The sequence below is a fragment of the Chenopodium quinoa genome, unplaced genomic scaffold (genome assembly GCF_001683475.1).
Source record: "Chenopodium quinoa cultivar QQ74 unplaced genomic scaffold, ASM168347v1, whole genome shotgun sequence".
Taxonomy (NCBI): Eukaryota; Viridiplantae; Streptophyta; class Magnoliopsida; order Caryophyllales; family Amaranthaceae; genus Chenopodium; species Chenopodium quinoa.
In genome coordinates this window covers 6,412,212-6,426,586 of record NW_018742484.1, presented here as the reverse complement: position 1 = coordinate 6,426,586, position 14,375 = coordinate 6,412,212, and the positions used below count along the sequence as shown (strand labels likewise).

The 14,375-nt window shown below is 33.4% G+C and overlaps 3 protein-coding genes across 3 annotated transcripts; all 3 read left to right on the top strand.

The window, feature by feature from the left end:
• Nucleotides 1–693: 693 nt before the first annotated feature.
• On the top strand, nucleotides 694–4,287 carry LOC110719577 (transcription factor MYB3-like). Its single transcript, XM_021898540.1, has 3 exons — nucleotides 694–995; nucleotides 1,698–1,827; nucleotides 2,967–4,287. Exons 1-3 carry the CDS (start codon nucleotides 863–865, stop codon nucleotides 3,844–3,846), a joined length of 1,143 nt encoding a protein of 380 aa, XP_021754232.1. The 5' UTR covers nucleotides 694–862; the 3' UTR covers nucleotides 3,847–4,287.
• A 961-nt stretch (nucleotides 4,288–5,248) lies between these two features.
• On the top strand, nucleotides 5,249–8,419 carry LOC110719571 (40S ribosomal protein S10-1-like). Its single transcript, XM_021898534.1, has 5 exons — nucleotides 5,249–5,386; nucleotides 5,494–5,542; nucleotides 6,584–6,857; nucleotides 6,995–7,124; nucleotides 7,986–8,419. Exons 1-5 carry the CDS (start codon nucleotides 5,384–5,386, stop codon nucleotides 8,067–8,069), a joined length of 540 nt encoding a protein of 179 aa, XP_021754226.1. The 5' UTR covers nucleotides 5,249–5,383; the 3' UTR covers nucleotides 8,070–8,419.
• Nucleotides 8,420–9,094: 675 nt separating this feature from the next.
• On the top strand, nucleotides 9,095–12,892 carry LOC110719220 (fe-S cluster assembly factor HCF101, chloroplastic-like). The gene is made up of 6 exons (XM_021898121.1): nucleotides 9,095–9,243; nucleotides 11,867–11,945; nucleotides 12,020–12,156; nucleotides 12,279–12,396; nucleotides 12,507–12,601; nucleotides 12,739–12,892. Exons 1-6 carry the CDS (start codon nucleotides 9,095–9,097, stop codon nucleotides 12,890–12,892), a joined length of 732 nt encoding a protein of 243 aa, XP_021753813.1.
• The last annotated feature ends 1,483 nt before the right edge of the window (nucleotides 12,893–14,375 follow it).

Below are 14,375 nucleotides of genomic sequence, written 5' to 3'. Positions count from 1 at the left end.
GAGCACATAAAATTTTATATCATTACCTTATATTCCGCGTATATTGGTTTAGGGAATATGATTATTAGGGCCAATAATCCTTTGTCTAATACTTGAAGCTTGTATAGTATAATACATACATTATTTACATACTAAGGGTGGCTCAAGGAAACCAGTTCCGATGATAAAGTCAAATTTGTACTCCGTAATGTAATATAAAATGATTTAAGAAATGTAATCATCACTTGCTATACTTGGCCTTAGCTTATGGATCGAAGTATAGATCAATTGCATGTCATGTATCATGTAATCATGCATGACAAATCATCACTTGACAAATGAATCGAGGTAAACAAGGGTGAATTTGGAGTTTTGATGTTGACGTGGCAGATTTCTACTTGCTATAGAGGGAGCATAGTGGGACAGGGTATGTCTATAAATAATTATGCAATGTGTACGTGATAGTTTGTTATATGTAACAAAATTATAAATAAAATACATATATAATTCTTATATGAAGTAGAGTAAGATTATTTTCATTGGAGAAATGATGAAAAACATGTATAGTTTGATGAAAGGTCATTTTAAAGGGGTTAGATTTAGATGCAATTGGTCCCATGCATTGGACGCTCTTCTTCCTCCTTCATTTTCAAATGTCGGCTCTTTTACAAATACCATATATATAAAATTGGCTTTAACTAAGAGAGAGACTTGCTACTTGAATTTTACTCATTTAATTCTTCTTTCTTCTTGATTATTCTTAATAAATTCTAGTTTAATTAGTTTCTTGTATTTTGTAAGCCACTTATTAAAAAGTGTGGAATGAACTAACTAGATATCTAGCAATTCAAGGACTAGTGAATACTTGTGTATAGCTACAAAAATGGTGCACCATTCTTGTTGTAATCAACAAAAGGTTAAGAGAGGGCTATGGTCACCCGAGGAAGACGAGAAGCTCATGCGATATATTTCTACACATGGCTATGGTTGTTGGAGTGAAGTCCCTGAGAAAGCTGGTTTGAGCTCCCCCTACTCACTCATTTAGTCTTTTATCGTTTGATTTCTTTCTTACTAATTATGTATTGAGAGATTTTTTATGACTCTTTCTTCGGAGCATGCACTCCCATCATACACTAGTCACGTACTTTGTATACCTGTCTATATGATATGCACGAGTTGGTACTTGCTTGGTACGAGTATATGCTCCTACAAACATGGTGTAATATGTTGTATGTACATAAAATCTAAATTAATATGCATGTAATGTATTAGTTTGACGTGACAATGTTAAGCTAATGTTAGTCTAATTTTATGTATGAAAAAATGCAAGTTAAACCAATTGAGCTATTTATTTAGTCCCTTAAGAATACTTGAAATAAGAGCAAAAAAAAAAAAAAAAAAAAAATCATAGCGAGCTAGGATCATGCATTTCTCATTTAGGTTTCAATGAGATAGGCAAAAATCAAAGTTTTTATAATTTGGTCACATTTTGATTGATGAATATAGTGGAAACCATATAAATTTACCCTAGAAACTTTCGATAAGTATCACTCAATTAAGTTTTTCATAGTAAAAACAAAGTACACTATAAAGAACTATTTAAATCAAGTACGTAATGCATTATGACTTTCTATATATGGCAGGTGTTTTTATACTATTTTATAGATCAACATTCTAAATAACAATGTCTAATATTCTACGAAATTTTCTTGGGTTAGGGCTTCAAAGATGTGGCAAGAGTTGTCGTTTACGATGGATCAACTACTTAAGACCTGATATAAGGAGAGGAAGGTTCACTCCAGAAGAAGAGAAATTGATCATCAATCTTCATGAAGTTGTAGGCAACAGGTTCAACTGCTTAAATTTTCCTAATTCCATTTATAATTACATTACTTGCAAAGTTGAAATAAGCATACAATGCAAGGCTGCTAATGCATTGTTATTATTAGTAATTTAATTTAATATAATTTGATCGATATAAATTTAATTTGCATACTAACTCTTTATGTAGTTCATCAAGATCAACCCTCTTCTCCTAGATGTTTTCGATATCCTTTTTTAATTTTTGGTGAAAGAACTCGGTGTCTTTTTCGAGTATGACATATTGATCAAGTTGTTGCATACTTGCTAATAGACCATAGATTCTAATTAGCCCTCATTTTCTCACTTCTATTGTCATTAACAAGCAACATCAATTGATTTGTAAACAGTAGAAATTACCAACTTGATTAATTGCTGAACAACTGAACATTAGCTTCTAAACTAAGTTTGAGTAGAAATTCATCAACTCTAAATATATATTCAAATAATGTATCTTGTACACTAAGTTTATACTACTATTTATGAGAAAACTTCATGCACGTTTTTTTGTACAAATTTAGAATACTAAACTATTACACATGTTTAATACACCTTGAAGCAAGTTTGAGGATGGCTGGCTTGCCTTTCAGTTGGAATTCTCACATCATAGCACTATTCATAAGTTGCCTAATTACTTCCCTTTCTTCCTTCCATTTTGTCAACTAATAACTACCACTAATACAAAATATTTGGCCAAGTATGAACTATCAATCTATAGTATTACTTTCAATTTTCTTTCCTTATGTGGATTTGTTACATCATCCTTTTCAATATTATAGTCGCCTTTATATTCATCGTTTTTGTACGTTTCACGTAAACTGTCATATATATATATGTCAATTCTCGATCTATATACTTGACTAAAAATAATAACTATTCGCTCCATTCCTATTTACATTAATATTTTAATTCACTTTATTTTATTACCTGTGAAGGGTTAGTCAAACAATATAAACTTTATATGATATACATATTAGTGTAACATATACTCCATAGATCATTATATTTTAAAGAGTAACTTAGGTTAATAAGGTAAGATTTTGTTTGAATAAAATAATAAGATTATCCATAGCTAGTTTGCATTGATATATCTATATGTATGACATAGCCATTTGAATGATATGCAGATGGGCACATATAGCAAGTCACTTACCAGGAAGAACAGACAATGAGATTAAGAATTATTGGAATTCATGGATCAAGAAAAAGATCCGAAAGCCCATGTCTTCCTCCACATCGTCTGCCCCTTCAACTATGAACACAACCACCACCACCACCACTTCCGCGCAAGCCCATGCATCCATCAGCTCCTCTAATTACCCGTTTATCATAAGGTTTGGACCCGACCCAATTCACAGGGTGAATCAAGATGGGCCCACAAAGGAGGGCACAATATCCACACAAGAAAATAACACAACCCTAATCCCTTCCTCTTGTCCCTTATTCATGTTCGACACAAGTACCCAAATCGACCCTGTTATTGGTGACAACATTGGTATTACTAGTAGTAATGCCATGGGGTTAAGTACATCTTATCAACAAGAAGTTTGGAATTCTTGTAACATGCCAATATTCACTAATATTGGCACTACTACTAATATGCCAATATTTACTAACTGCACCACTAGTACTATAAGTACTATTAGTGGGTTGGATTTAATTACTAACAATAATAGCAATAATTATATGCCAAGTTTGGTAGATAGTATGGATAGCATGGTTCCAAATGAGGTACAATCATGTACAAGTGAAGGTATTGATCAAGAACATTATCGAATGGCGGTAAATCAATGCGTGCCAAGGCAACATGACAACGATCATCATGATCAATTGGTGGGTGTTAATGGATGGGCGATGATTGAATCACAAAGTTGCCCTAGTTTATTATTTTGGGATCAAGTTGAAGGTTTGACTCTTAATAATATTGGTGATGAGGAGCATCAACTTGGACCGTCTTCATCGTCGAACACAGGAACATTCCTTTCTTCTTTCCCTTCTCCTTTGTGAGGAATTGATCTGCAAAATGATCGAGCTACAGAGTTTACTGATTTTTCTTTCAATTCAAACAAAGGGCTTGATTTGGAGGATTTTTTTTTTTTTTTTTTTTTTTTTTTTTTTTTGGGTTTGATTTTTTATTGCTTATTTATATATACAATGGTTGAGTGTGGTGAGGTGCTAACTTGAAGTTTGTATAAATGATGTGATGTACTCATTAATTTTTTTATGGTAAGTAGAAGGGGACTCATTTGAGGAGGAAGATAAGGAAAATCCCTCAAATGAGTTTTATGAGATTTGATCCATAGATCACAGGGATTTGAGGTGTGAAGCGACGCCACTATTCCACCTTAACTTTATACTATGTAATTCATAATACGTAACTATACATAAAGTGTATTCTTTTTATTTTTACTTTAGTCGAAATACAAAATGATAAAAGGAATTCAACAGCTTGATGAAATGGTGGTTTAGTCCATTTGTTACTATTTTCAATCTTTTCCGACACAAACAAACAAGGATTATATACTCTATCTACTCTTATCCCATTTAGCAATTCTATTTCTATCCTCCCCCACCCTCTCTATCCATCAACCATCTCACATACCAAACGCCTTGAATATAATATGAATACAATCATAATATTATGGAATTTAATTTATTAAAGCTTATGTTACACGAATGAATAATCATCTTATAAAACCCTTGTGGGTACATGACATGATTTCACAATAGGCCAATGTATTTACCAAGTTTAGATGTGGCAATTGGATGGGTTGTTCAGATAGGGTTTAGATCACATTAATTTAATTTGGGTTAAACTTGATCAAATCGGGTAGGATCAACTCAAGGTCTTTTTTTGTTTAAATGTCAACATATATGCTTATTTTAATAGAATAAAGTATAGACACATTGGTTATCGAGTTGGGGTCAAAATAAAATCAAGTGATTTGATTTTAAAAGAGTTAGGGTTTCATTTCGAGTATTTCAGACCGGTGTAATTTTTTTTTTTTTTTTTGTTTTTTTTTTTTTTTTTGTGTGTGTGTGTGTGTGTGTTTTGTGTAAAGTCTGACCTAGATAGTATTTTGATTTGGAGATGTATAGACCCGAAATCTAAACTCTATATATCCAAAATTTGTTTGAGTTACAAAGTAACAATCAATGTGCCTAATAACGATTACATTATCAATATTACTATTACTATATTAGCATATTGTGAAAAAAAATATAATAACAATCCAATCTAGACTTTAATATCAATATGAATGAGTCTTCACCTAAACCGTAACCAAACAACTCGATTGTCACCTCTACATAACGGGCTTAAATCTCTAAGTCGATCACTCGCTACCTACGAAAAAAATGAAAATGATTAATGTTAAGCCCAATGAAGGTAGCGCTTTAAGGCCCAAAAGAAAGAAAAAAAAGGTGTTAAAAAACAAAGGAAATAAGAAAACTAGGGTTTCTCTGCGATTTAAGCTTATTATTTCAAGTTAGTATTGCGGCACTTTACATCGATTCCCAGATCACCTTTCTTCTTCCCCTCACCATGGTATTCCCCTATTTCATTTCACATTCGCTCTTTTTGTTTTGATTTTTAGATTTGTTACGATGGTTTACTTTGGAATTAATTAAATTTTTTTGGATGTTGTTGAACAGATTATCACTGAGAAGAACCGCCGTGAGATCAGCAAGTACCTCTTCCAAGGTCATCTCTCTCTCCTAATTATGTTTTTTTTTTTTTTAAACAAAATTTCATATTGTGGATGCAAATTTGTATGAAAAGACTGTATTTTTCCCATTTATTTTTCATATTTGATTTTTGATGGTAAATTATTTGTTTAGAATAAATTTAGATGATATGATTAACTTGGTTTTGCTAATGTGACTTATAGTTGATTATCAATAACAGCTGAAATATGTGTGTGTGTGTGTGTGTGTGTTTTTTTTTTTTTTTTTTTTTTTTTTTTTTTGTTTGTTTGTTTGTTGTATGTAGAAATTATCATGAAGTTGCTTTAGCTTTAATTTGTTTGACAGCTGAAATGTGTAATTTGGTTATTTTATTGGGTTTTTGTTTGTAGATATTAGCATATTACCAGTTGCTTTAGCTTTAGTTTGTTTTACTATTGGATTATTGGGAGTTTAAGGAACTGATGAATCTGGGTTGCATTTGGTGTTTATTTTGTATGGTAAATGTGATAGCTACAACAGTAGCTTAATACAGAGTTTACTAATTTAGTTCTGAATTATTCAGCTTCAACTATGCTGGTTGAATGTAGATTGCATTTATTATCATTTTTTCAAGAATTGTACTCTGTATCTTGTTTTAATTTGAAAATACTGTAACATTTCTAAATTTTTCTTTAAGAAATGTTTCAGCCAGGTGGTTAGATTGTGAATTTTACTGTCGTATAAGTACAGAAAATAATCCTCTAAGCTGACTTGGTCGAATCACGAATGTCAAATGTGGTGACAAATAGTGTTAAGTTACTATTATGAATACTCAGCAGCATATGGCTTGTGCTACTTCATGTGTCTTCATCTATTGTATCTCATAATGGCATTGCATCTTGTATACTGCGTACGAAGTACTAATTGTTGAGCTTTCCTTTTAAAACACTTTGCAATGCTTGCATGTTGTCATTTGTCATGTGCTAATTGATTGTTTTGAGGGGTTCAATGAGACCTAGACATTGATTAAGAGTGAGTTTGATGTTCTGATTTTGAAGTGCTAATGTGGCTTTATCAGAGGGAGTTTGCTTTGCAAAGAAGGACTACAACTTGGCCAAGCACCCAGACATTGATGTCCCTAATCTGCAAGTGATCAAGCTGATGCAAAGCTTTAAGTCAAAGGAGTATGTGAGGGAAACCTTTGCTTGGATGCACTACTACTGGTATCTGACCAATGAGGGTATTGAATTTCTCCGCAATTATCTCAACCTCCCCTCTGAGATTGTTCCTGCTACCTTAAAGAAGCAAGCAAAGCCTGCTGGCAGGCCCATGGGTGGTGCTCCTGGACCACGGTAATTGCCTATTTTCATTTTCTCCAAGTTCTTCAAGTCGTGTAATTGTATGGTATTTGAGTACGCTACGGTACTTTCATTATTTGTTCTCGCTTCAGTTTTCTGACCTAATTGTTCTGTTGGCAAACTTCGATCAGTGGTGGATCTCGATTTGAAGGAGACAGGCCTAGGTTTGGTGATAGGGAAGGCTACCGTTCTGGACCTCGTGGGCAAGGTGATTTTGGTGAGAAGGGTGGTGCTCCTGCTGACTACAGACCATCTTTTGGGGTAAGTGTGGAATGTTGATTATGCTTAATGCATGTGTATCTGGGGTAGTTGTTTCTTGTTTATTGTGCTCAATGTGTACTCCGTATTTATTTGTCCTTTTGATATGGGTTTGATCATACATGGCATGTATTTTGACCTCAAATTTGATTATCAAATATCTGATCAATATCTCTTTGGATTAGTTGATGTAGTTACGGAGTATATCTATTGAAGGACTAGCTGCTCTGCGTTCTGTAGCTTATACTGTAGGCATGAGTACAGTCTTGATGGAGATATACCGTATGTGATAAGTAGTTGAAATATGAGAACTGTCATTAGATAATTTTATAATGTTTGAGCCTCTTCAAGGGTGATTGGATTCACTGATCTAGGGCGTGAGTCTGAATTGGTTTATTTAGGTAGTTTTTATTATAGAGGACTTGAATAAGAGAGCTAAGTTGATAGCTCCACTTGTGTATGAGTTGCCTCTGATGCCTACCATAGTGTTTGCGTTAGGGGCAAATTAATTTGTACTGATCTGATGGTATATATTGCCAGCCATCCTAAGGATTATATAAACTTGTGGATGCGGGATAGAATTATCCACTCAGTAGTGGGCAAATTTGTGTTAATTTTCAACATGTGAATTCGCTAAATTATCCTTGAAGGTGTATTATTATATGATTGTATCCCGTGTCTGGGATAGTTCTGTCATCCCTCTTGAACTCCCCACCTGAGCCCTCTTCCCCTTCCAAACCAATGTTCATAAAGAGTTCTTACCCTTTATTCTCTGTGTGTGATTGTGAAATTCTGTTCTTTGTTTCTGGTAGTACCATTTTTCTATGATTATTAATTCATTTATTTTATTATTAAATTTTACAGGGTCCTAGTGGAAATGGAAGGCCAGCCTTTGGTCGTGGAGCTGGAAGCTTTGGTGCTGCACCACCAAGCTCAAATCTTCCTTGAAAATTCTCCTAATATGAAATGAATAGGGTTATTCCAGTTTTGAATGTCATGACAATTTTGGATTGAGTTGAAGCTATAATCATTACAATCTTTTGCAAGAGGCTCCCATTTAGAATGATTACTTGTACCTTGAGTTTTTCTTTGCTTGGTGGATGTTGTGAATACTCAAGAGATCATCTGCATGGCCACAATGTTAAGCTTCTGTTTATTGCCGTCTATGCTAAAATTTTGCTATTGCCGTCTGAATATACTATGTGCACATTATTGATTAAAATGCACAATTTGAAGCACTAGAGCTAAAATTTCTGTATTTTTCATATATGAAGCAACTACTTAAAAGTTATGTGACATTATTTACTTCTAAGTAGAGGTATAAACTAACCCCTCGTTGCTCCTTGTTTGTGTAGTGATGAATCTGTTTTGTTGATACAACATTACAGCGGTCATATTCTTTTATCTGTCATGCTTCTGTCTTCCTTTCGGCTCAAGCTAAGTGGTTATAGAGTATGAATTAGCAAATCTAATTTGCAATATAACCAGAATTAATGTTTCACAAGGTCACTTTAGCAGAATGAATATAGGCTAAAGTGGGGAATTATTACTTCTGCTATCACAGGAGAGAAAAATCCAAACTGGTTTTAATTGTTTAGTGTACTTTTTTTTTTTTTTTGGTGGTGTTAGGCTGTTAACCGTGTTTCTAAACCAGTGTGGAAAATCACGAAGAATAATAGAATTCAAGTGAAAATCCAGATTATACAGAGCTACCGAAGGCTTATATTATCAAACTTATCTCACATATGATGTGCTAATTACTAGTGTCAATATTACAGTTTATTCAGCCCTCTATTTTCGCCAAAAAATACAACGGGTTATTCCATAGCAAAAGAAAACAGGTTGAAGACCTCGCAAAGTCACATCCAGACCTGCAATTCAAAACATTGTGATCATGCAAGAATGTTAGCCTTTGTTTTATTTTTAGTCAACTTCCCCCATTTTGCTTTCTTCAGCTTGATCTTCCTCCAGCGATGGCATTTCCTCCTCACCAGCGTTCTCATCTTCCTCGATGCTCAGCCCTAGTTTCAGCATCCTGTGGATCCTTGCAGAAAAAGTTGTTTGGATCATCTAGGCTAAAATCCGAGGTCAGAAGCGCAGTCTCATATAACAGCAGCACAAGGTCCTTGACATATTTGTCATTCTTATCAGCTTCAGCTCTCTCCCTTAACTCCTCCATATGAAAGAACAGCAAAAAAGAGATGGGGTTATTCGATCATTTCATATCTAGGAAAAGTGGACGTACATTTATTTCATGGTGGTCCTTAGACCAAATTATGAGCCTAAGCCCTAATACAAGGATATATCATGGGCCGGGTTTGTATATATTTAACCATCCCTTTTTAACCAATAGGGGTACATGTTATTGCTTTGTTTCGAAGCAAAAGGTAGGTGACTACTCCCCTAAACTTTGGGATCAATATTGGTGTTGTTGATTATAATAAGAACTTATATGGGCAAGGTTAATCGGACTTACTTGACCGCCTAAAAAAGCTTGAACATGACTCAGCTCGCCTTAACTTAGGATTAAGTTATAGGCTAAATTTAAATTTTTGATTTGACATCAGCCTTAAACGAATCTTTAAAGTATGTATTTTTCATAAAAATTTAAACAAACCACACAACCAAAGCTATTTGGTAGTTGTTCCTTATTCCTAGTTTGGTTTTTTTTATTTTATTTTGTTTTTTTTTTTTTTTTTTTTTTTTTTTTTTCCTATTGCTAATTATTTCGATCGGAGCTTCTAGATGAGCAAAAAGAATGAACGAGAGGGGGGGGGGGTGGACTTTGTTTTGTACCATGGTCTAGTAGCTAAGGTAACTCATTGTACATTAGAAAATCACCAATTTAAAAGTTGTTGAAAATTTAGATTTATTAGATTACTATTTTAACAAGTGAAATATTCTTTCATATATTAATGTAAAGTTTTATTCAATAATTATAAATTAATTACTACTCCATATAATATATAGAGGACTTAATTAATCTCCAAGCATTGAATTGAAGTAATAATGTAAAAACCATGCAAAGTCTATCTGAACTCTTAGAAACTCCACTTCACTTTAAATGTATAGTACTTTAATTTAATTTGCACTTGGCAGACATAGAACTTTTATTCTTGTGACACCTTCTATTTCGATCTAGTTGTAAAGGCTGAAAGCAAACACATAAAAATATCTGGATAGTCCTTTCTATTTAAAGATTATACTCTGCCAAGCAATTCTAAACAAGTATCTCATGTATTTCAGGTGGAATAGTTAGTTACAAAAAGAGAGGAAAAATAAATTTATGAACTATGAAGTAAAGTACACACTACATGAAAGTAAATGTCCACATAGCTAGAGCTAGAGCTTGAGCTTGCTTGAGCTTGATTAATATAGTGTTCTATATTGAGTTACAAATTTATTAAAGGGGATCATTTTGTGTATGTAGGTAGACATGGAAAACCCGACTTGCCCTTATTCACCCAACTAAAATTGTGTGAATTATTATGAGTTGTTAGGCCGGTTTTATTTAGAAACTCAAATCACTAACATCAAATATCATATTATTCGTTAATTTTTATTTAAAAAATAAAATCCTAGCCTCATCCATAATTTAGTTATTGTAAGCGATGTACTCTCTTTGTTTCTAAACATTTGTCCTATTTGTTTTTTATACGACTTTCACTTCAATATTGCAATTAAAATATCCTAACTAATATATATATATATATATATATATATATATATATATATATATATATATATAGGATCATATGAGAACACCCTCCTTATGTGATAACCCTATTATATGTGAGGACATATTACAACCGTTGGATCAATTGCATCCAATGGCTACAATTTGTCCCAATCAAATGTAATTTCAAATACAATTTTCCAGCGTTTTCTCTCTCCTCCTTCATTCAACTCGCCATTTTTCTCTCTCCTCCTTCAATTTCTCTGCTCCCTTCTTACTGCTCTCTTCCTTTGCTTTGATTCTTCATCAATCTGCTTCTAATTTCATTGATTCTTTTTCAAGGTGATTTTCGTTGATTTTAGTTTGATTTTCGTTGATTAAATTTTGATTTTCGTTTGATTTTAGTTTGATTACTTAAGGTTTTTGTCAATTTTTTTGCGATTTTTGGCAATTTTCAGTTGAATTTCCGTTTGATTTTTTTTCCTGGCGATTTCTGTTCGATTTCTATTTGAGTACTTATTAGTTGATTTTAGCTTTAATTTTGCTTCATTTGTTAATTTAGGGTTCTTTATAGTGTAATTCAAACTTTTATTTATAATTTCTGAGGTTATGAATGGTTATAGAGATTGATTTTGTCAATTTTGGTACTTGCATTTCACTAATTTGTGCTTAAATTTTGATGCACACTAAGTGTTTGACAATATTCCCCAATGAATCCTATTATTTTATCAATTTCAAATGAAGTACATATTTAATTGATGATCTTCTTATTTAATATTCCCAAAAATTGTATTGAGTCTCGGCTTCTAGCTTCCAGGTGTTGTGACATTTTCAGCATCAATTTCTACGGTTATATATTGTTTAACAACTACCTTGGCTATCATTTTGGATTGTTGTGAAACACATTTTGTTCAATAAATTATGATGGCTACTATTATATCAAAATTTGTTTTATTTCCTGGGATTTTATTTATTTAACATCGTTCTCTTTTCTTGCAATATACAGGGCGGTGTAGGAAAATCAACTGTTGCTGTTAATCTAGCTTATACTCTTGTTGGTATGGATTAGAGTTGGTATTTTTGATGCTGATGTCTATGGTCCTAGTTTGCCAACAATGGTTTCACCAGAGAGCAGGCTACTAGAAATGGTGATAGCAATGCCTTTAAACTCATTTTTAGCTGTCTTATTTGAATTGCTTGTTTATGTTATTTGATTGTCCAGATTGCAGAGACGAAAACCATCATCCCAACTGAATACTTGGTGTCAAACTGGTATCATTTGGATTTGTTGGGCAAGGTCGTGCAATTATGCGGGGCCCAATGGTTTCTGGAGTTATTAATCAACTGCTTACAACAACTGTATGGTATAGTTTTCCCATAAGTATCTAAATATGTTGCGTGCAATTAACTAGCTGCTTGCAACAACTTAATCGTATAGTCTTCCCATAAGTATCTATCTAATTTGCTGAACTACATTATAGACAATGGCTCTTTACTATTGTTAGTTGTAAAATTAAGTATATGACAAGTTTCATATTTTGCAGGCTTGTGATTGACATGCCACCGGGGACTGGTGACATTCAGCTAACTTTGTGTCAGGTTCTTGTTGCCTGTGCTTATTCTAGGTTTAAAAGAAAAAGTGGAGAAAAAAATGGAAATATAGTTCTTCTCTCTTGCAATTGCTGAATTCTGTAGAATATTTTTGTCAGGTTGTTCCATTAACAGCAGCAGTTATCGTTACAACTCCTCAAAAGTTGGCTTTATTGATGTTGCTAAAGGAGTTCGCATGTTCTCAAAGCTCAAGGTTTGATCTTCAGTGCAGAAACCAATTGTTCAGTTATTTAGCTTCTGCCTTTTTGTTTACTACCTGTGAGAGAAAAAATAATTGAGCTTTTCGCAAATAACTTTAGTGTTTAGTGACTCATTGCATGATATGTCCAGGTACCATGCGTTGCTGTTGTGGAGAATATGTGTCACTTTGATGCTAATGGAAAGCGCTTTTATCCTTTTGGCAGAGGTTCAGGTTCTCAGGCATGCAGCTGATCTCCAGACTTTATTGATTTCAATGGTTGATCATCAAACCATGAGCAATTAATTTTTGCTCATTTGTCAAATGAACAATTATTTTTGCTCATTTGTCAAATGAGCAAATAAATTCAATGCTCCTTTGTCAAATGAACAAACTATTTAATGCTCATTTGTCAAATGAGCAAATGATTCTTACTCATTTTGTCAAATTAATGCTCATTTGTGAGTGTGTTTGAATATTTTAAATACGTTAGCCTACTAGCTCAAGGGTAGAGCATTGTGCACATGCACAAAAGATGTGGGTTCGAATCCCACGTAGGTTCATTTATGTAAAGTGGAGACACAAGTTTGTATGAAAGTTTACTTGTAACAAAGTTTCTATAGTTATAAATCATTTCAAACCAGTTTTTTGCTCATATAATTTAGTACGAATTTGATCTTTTTTTTTTAATAATTTTGTTTATAGAGATAACCTATATAGGAATTGAACCTACATCTCCTATGCATTTGCATAGTGCTCTACCAATTGAGCTAATAGGTTTTATCATATGTTTTAAATCATTTTCTATGTTATAAATTTTTAATCAATACATTTGCTCATTTGATAAATGAGCAAGATTTTTTTGCTCATTTGACAAAATGAGCAAAGAATAATTTGCTCATTTGAAAAATGAGCAAAGAATAATTTGCTCATTTGAAAAATGAGTAAATAATTGCTTGCTCATTTGAAAAATGAGCAAAGAATAATTTGCTCATTTGAAAAATGAGTAAATAATTGCTTGCTCATTTGACATCATACACAAGCCAAATAAGACAAATATTATGCATCATCTCTTGTAGAAAATCTTGTAATATTTCTCTCCTTAGACTTACAGATTAGAAGAGACCAAGCATTCAATCCTAAACCATACACTAGAAAGAAACAGTGCAAACAAAACCATGATAGCATATAATATGAATTATAGACCTTTATAACCTTTGACAATATGCATTGGACCCCTCTATAGAAGTTAAAAAAATGCAGAAAGTTAGCAACTTAAATATTTTTGATATGATATATTTCATTTGCACAAAAAATTTAGCGCAAGTGTTTCGAGGTTTTTTGATGTCCTGCGGGAGAGTTACAATTCCGGGACTGGTATCCTTGCGCCTGTACCTGCAAAACAACGGAGACTCCTTGTGGTGGGAGTTCCGCCTCCAACGGTCAAGTTAGTACTTTTTTGTGGAGTAATAAATGCGGAAAAGTAAAGGTTGGGAGATCTGGTTCCTCTAGGGGAGGAGTGATCAGTGTATTTAGGTTCTCTAAGTGAGAGTAATTAATTGCTGAATCCCCTTTAATGAGGAGTAACTAGAGTATTTATAACCTTGGGAAACGTGCCAAATACTAGGTTTAGGTTAACCTAGGGCTGACTGGGCTTCCCTTGGAAATTGGGCCTAGGTGGCTGTTAAGCCTGTTTGGCATATGGAAGCCACGTGGCGTAGCACAACTGGTCCAAGGTGGACTAATCATCACTTGACACGTGGCAGGTTCCAACTGGTCCATGTGGCGG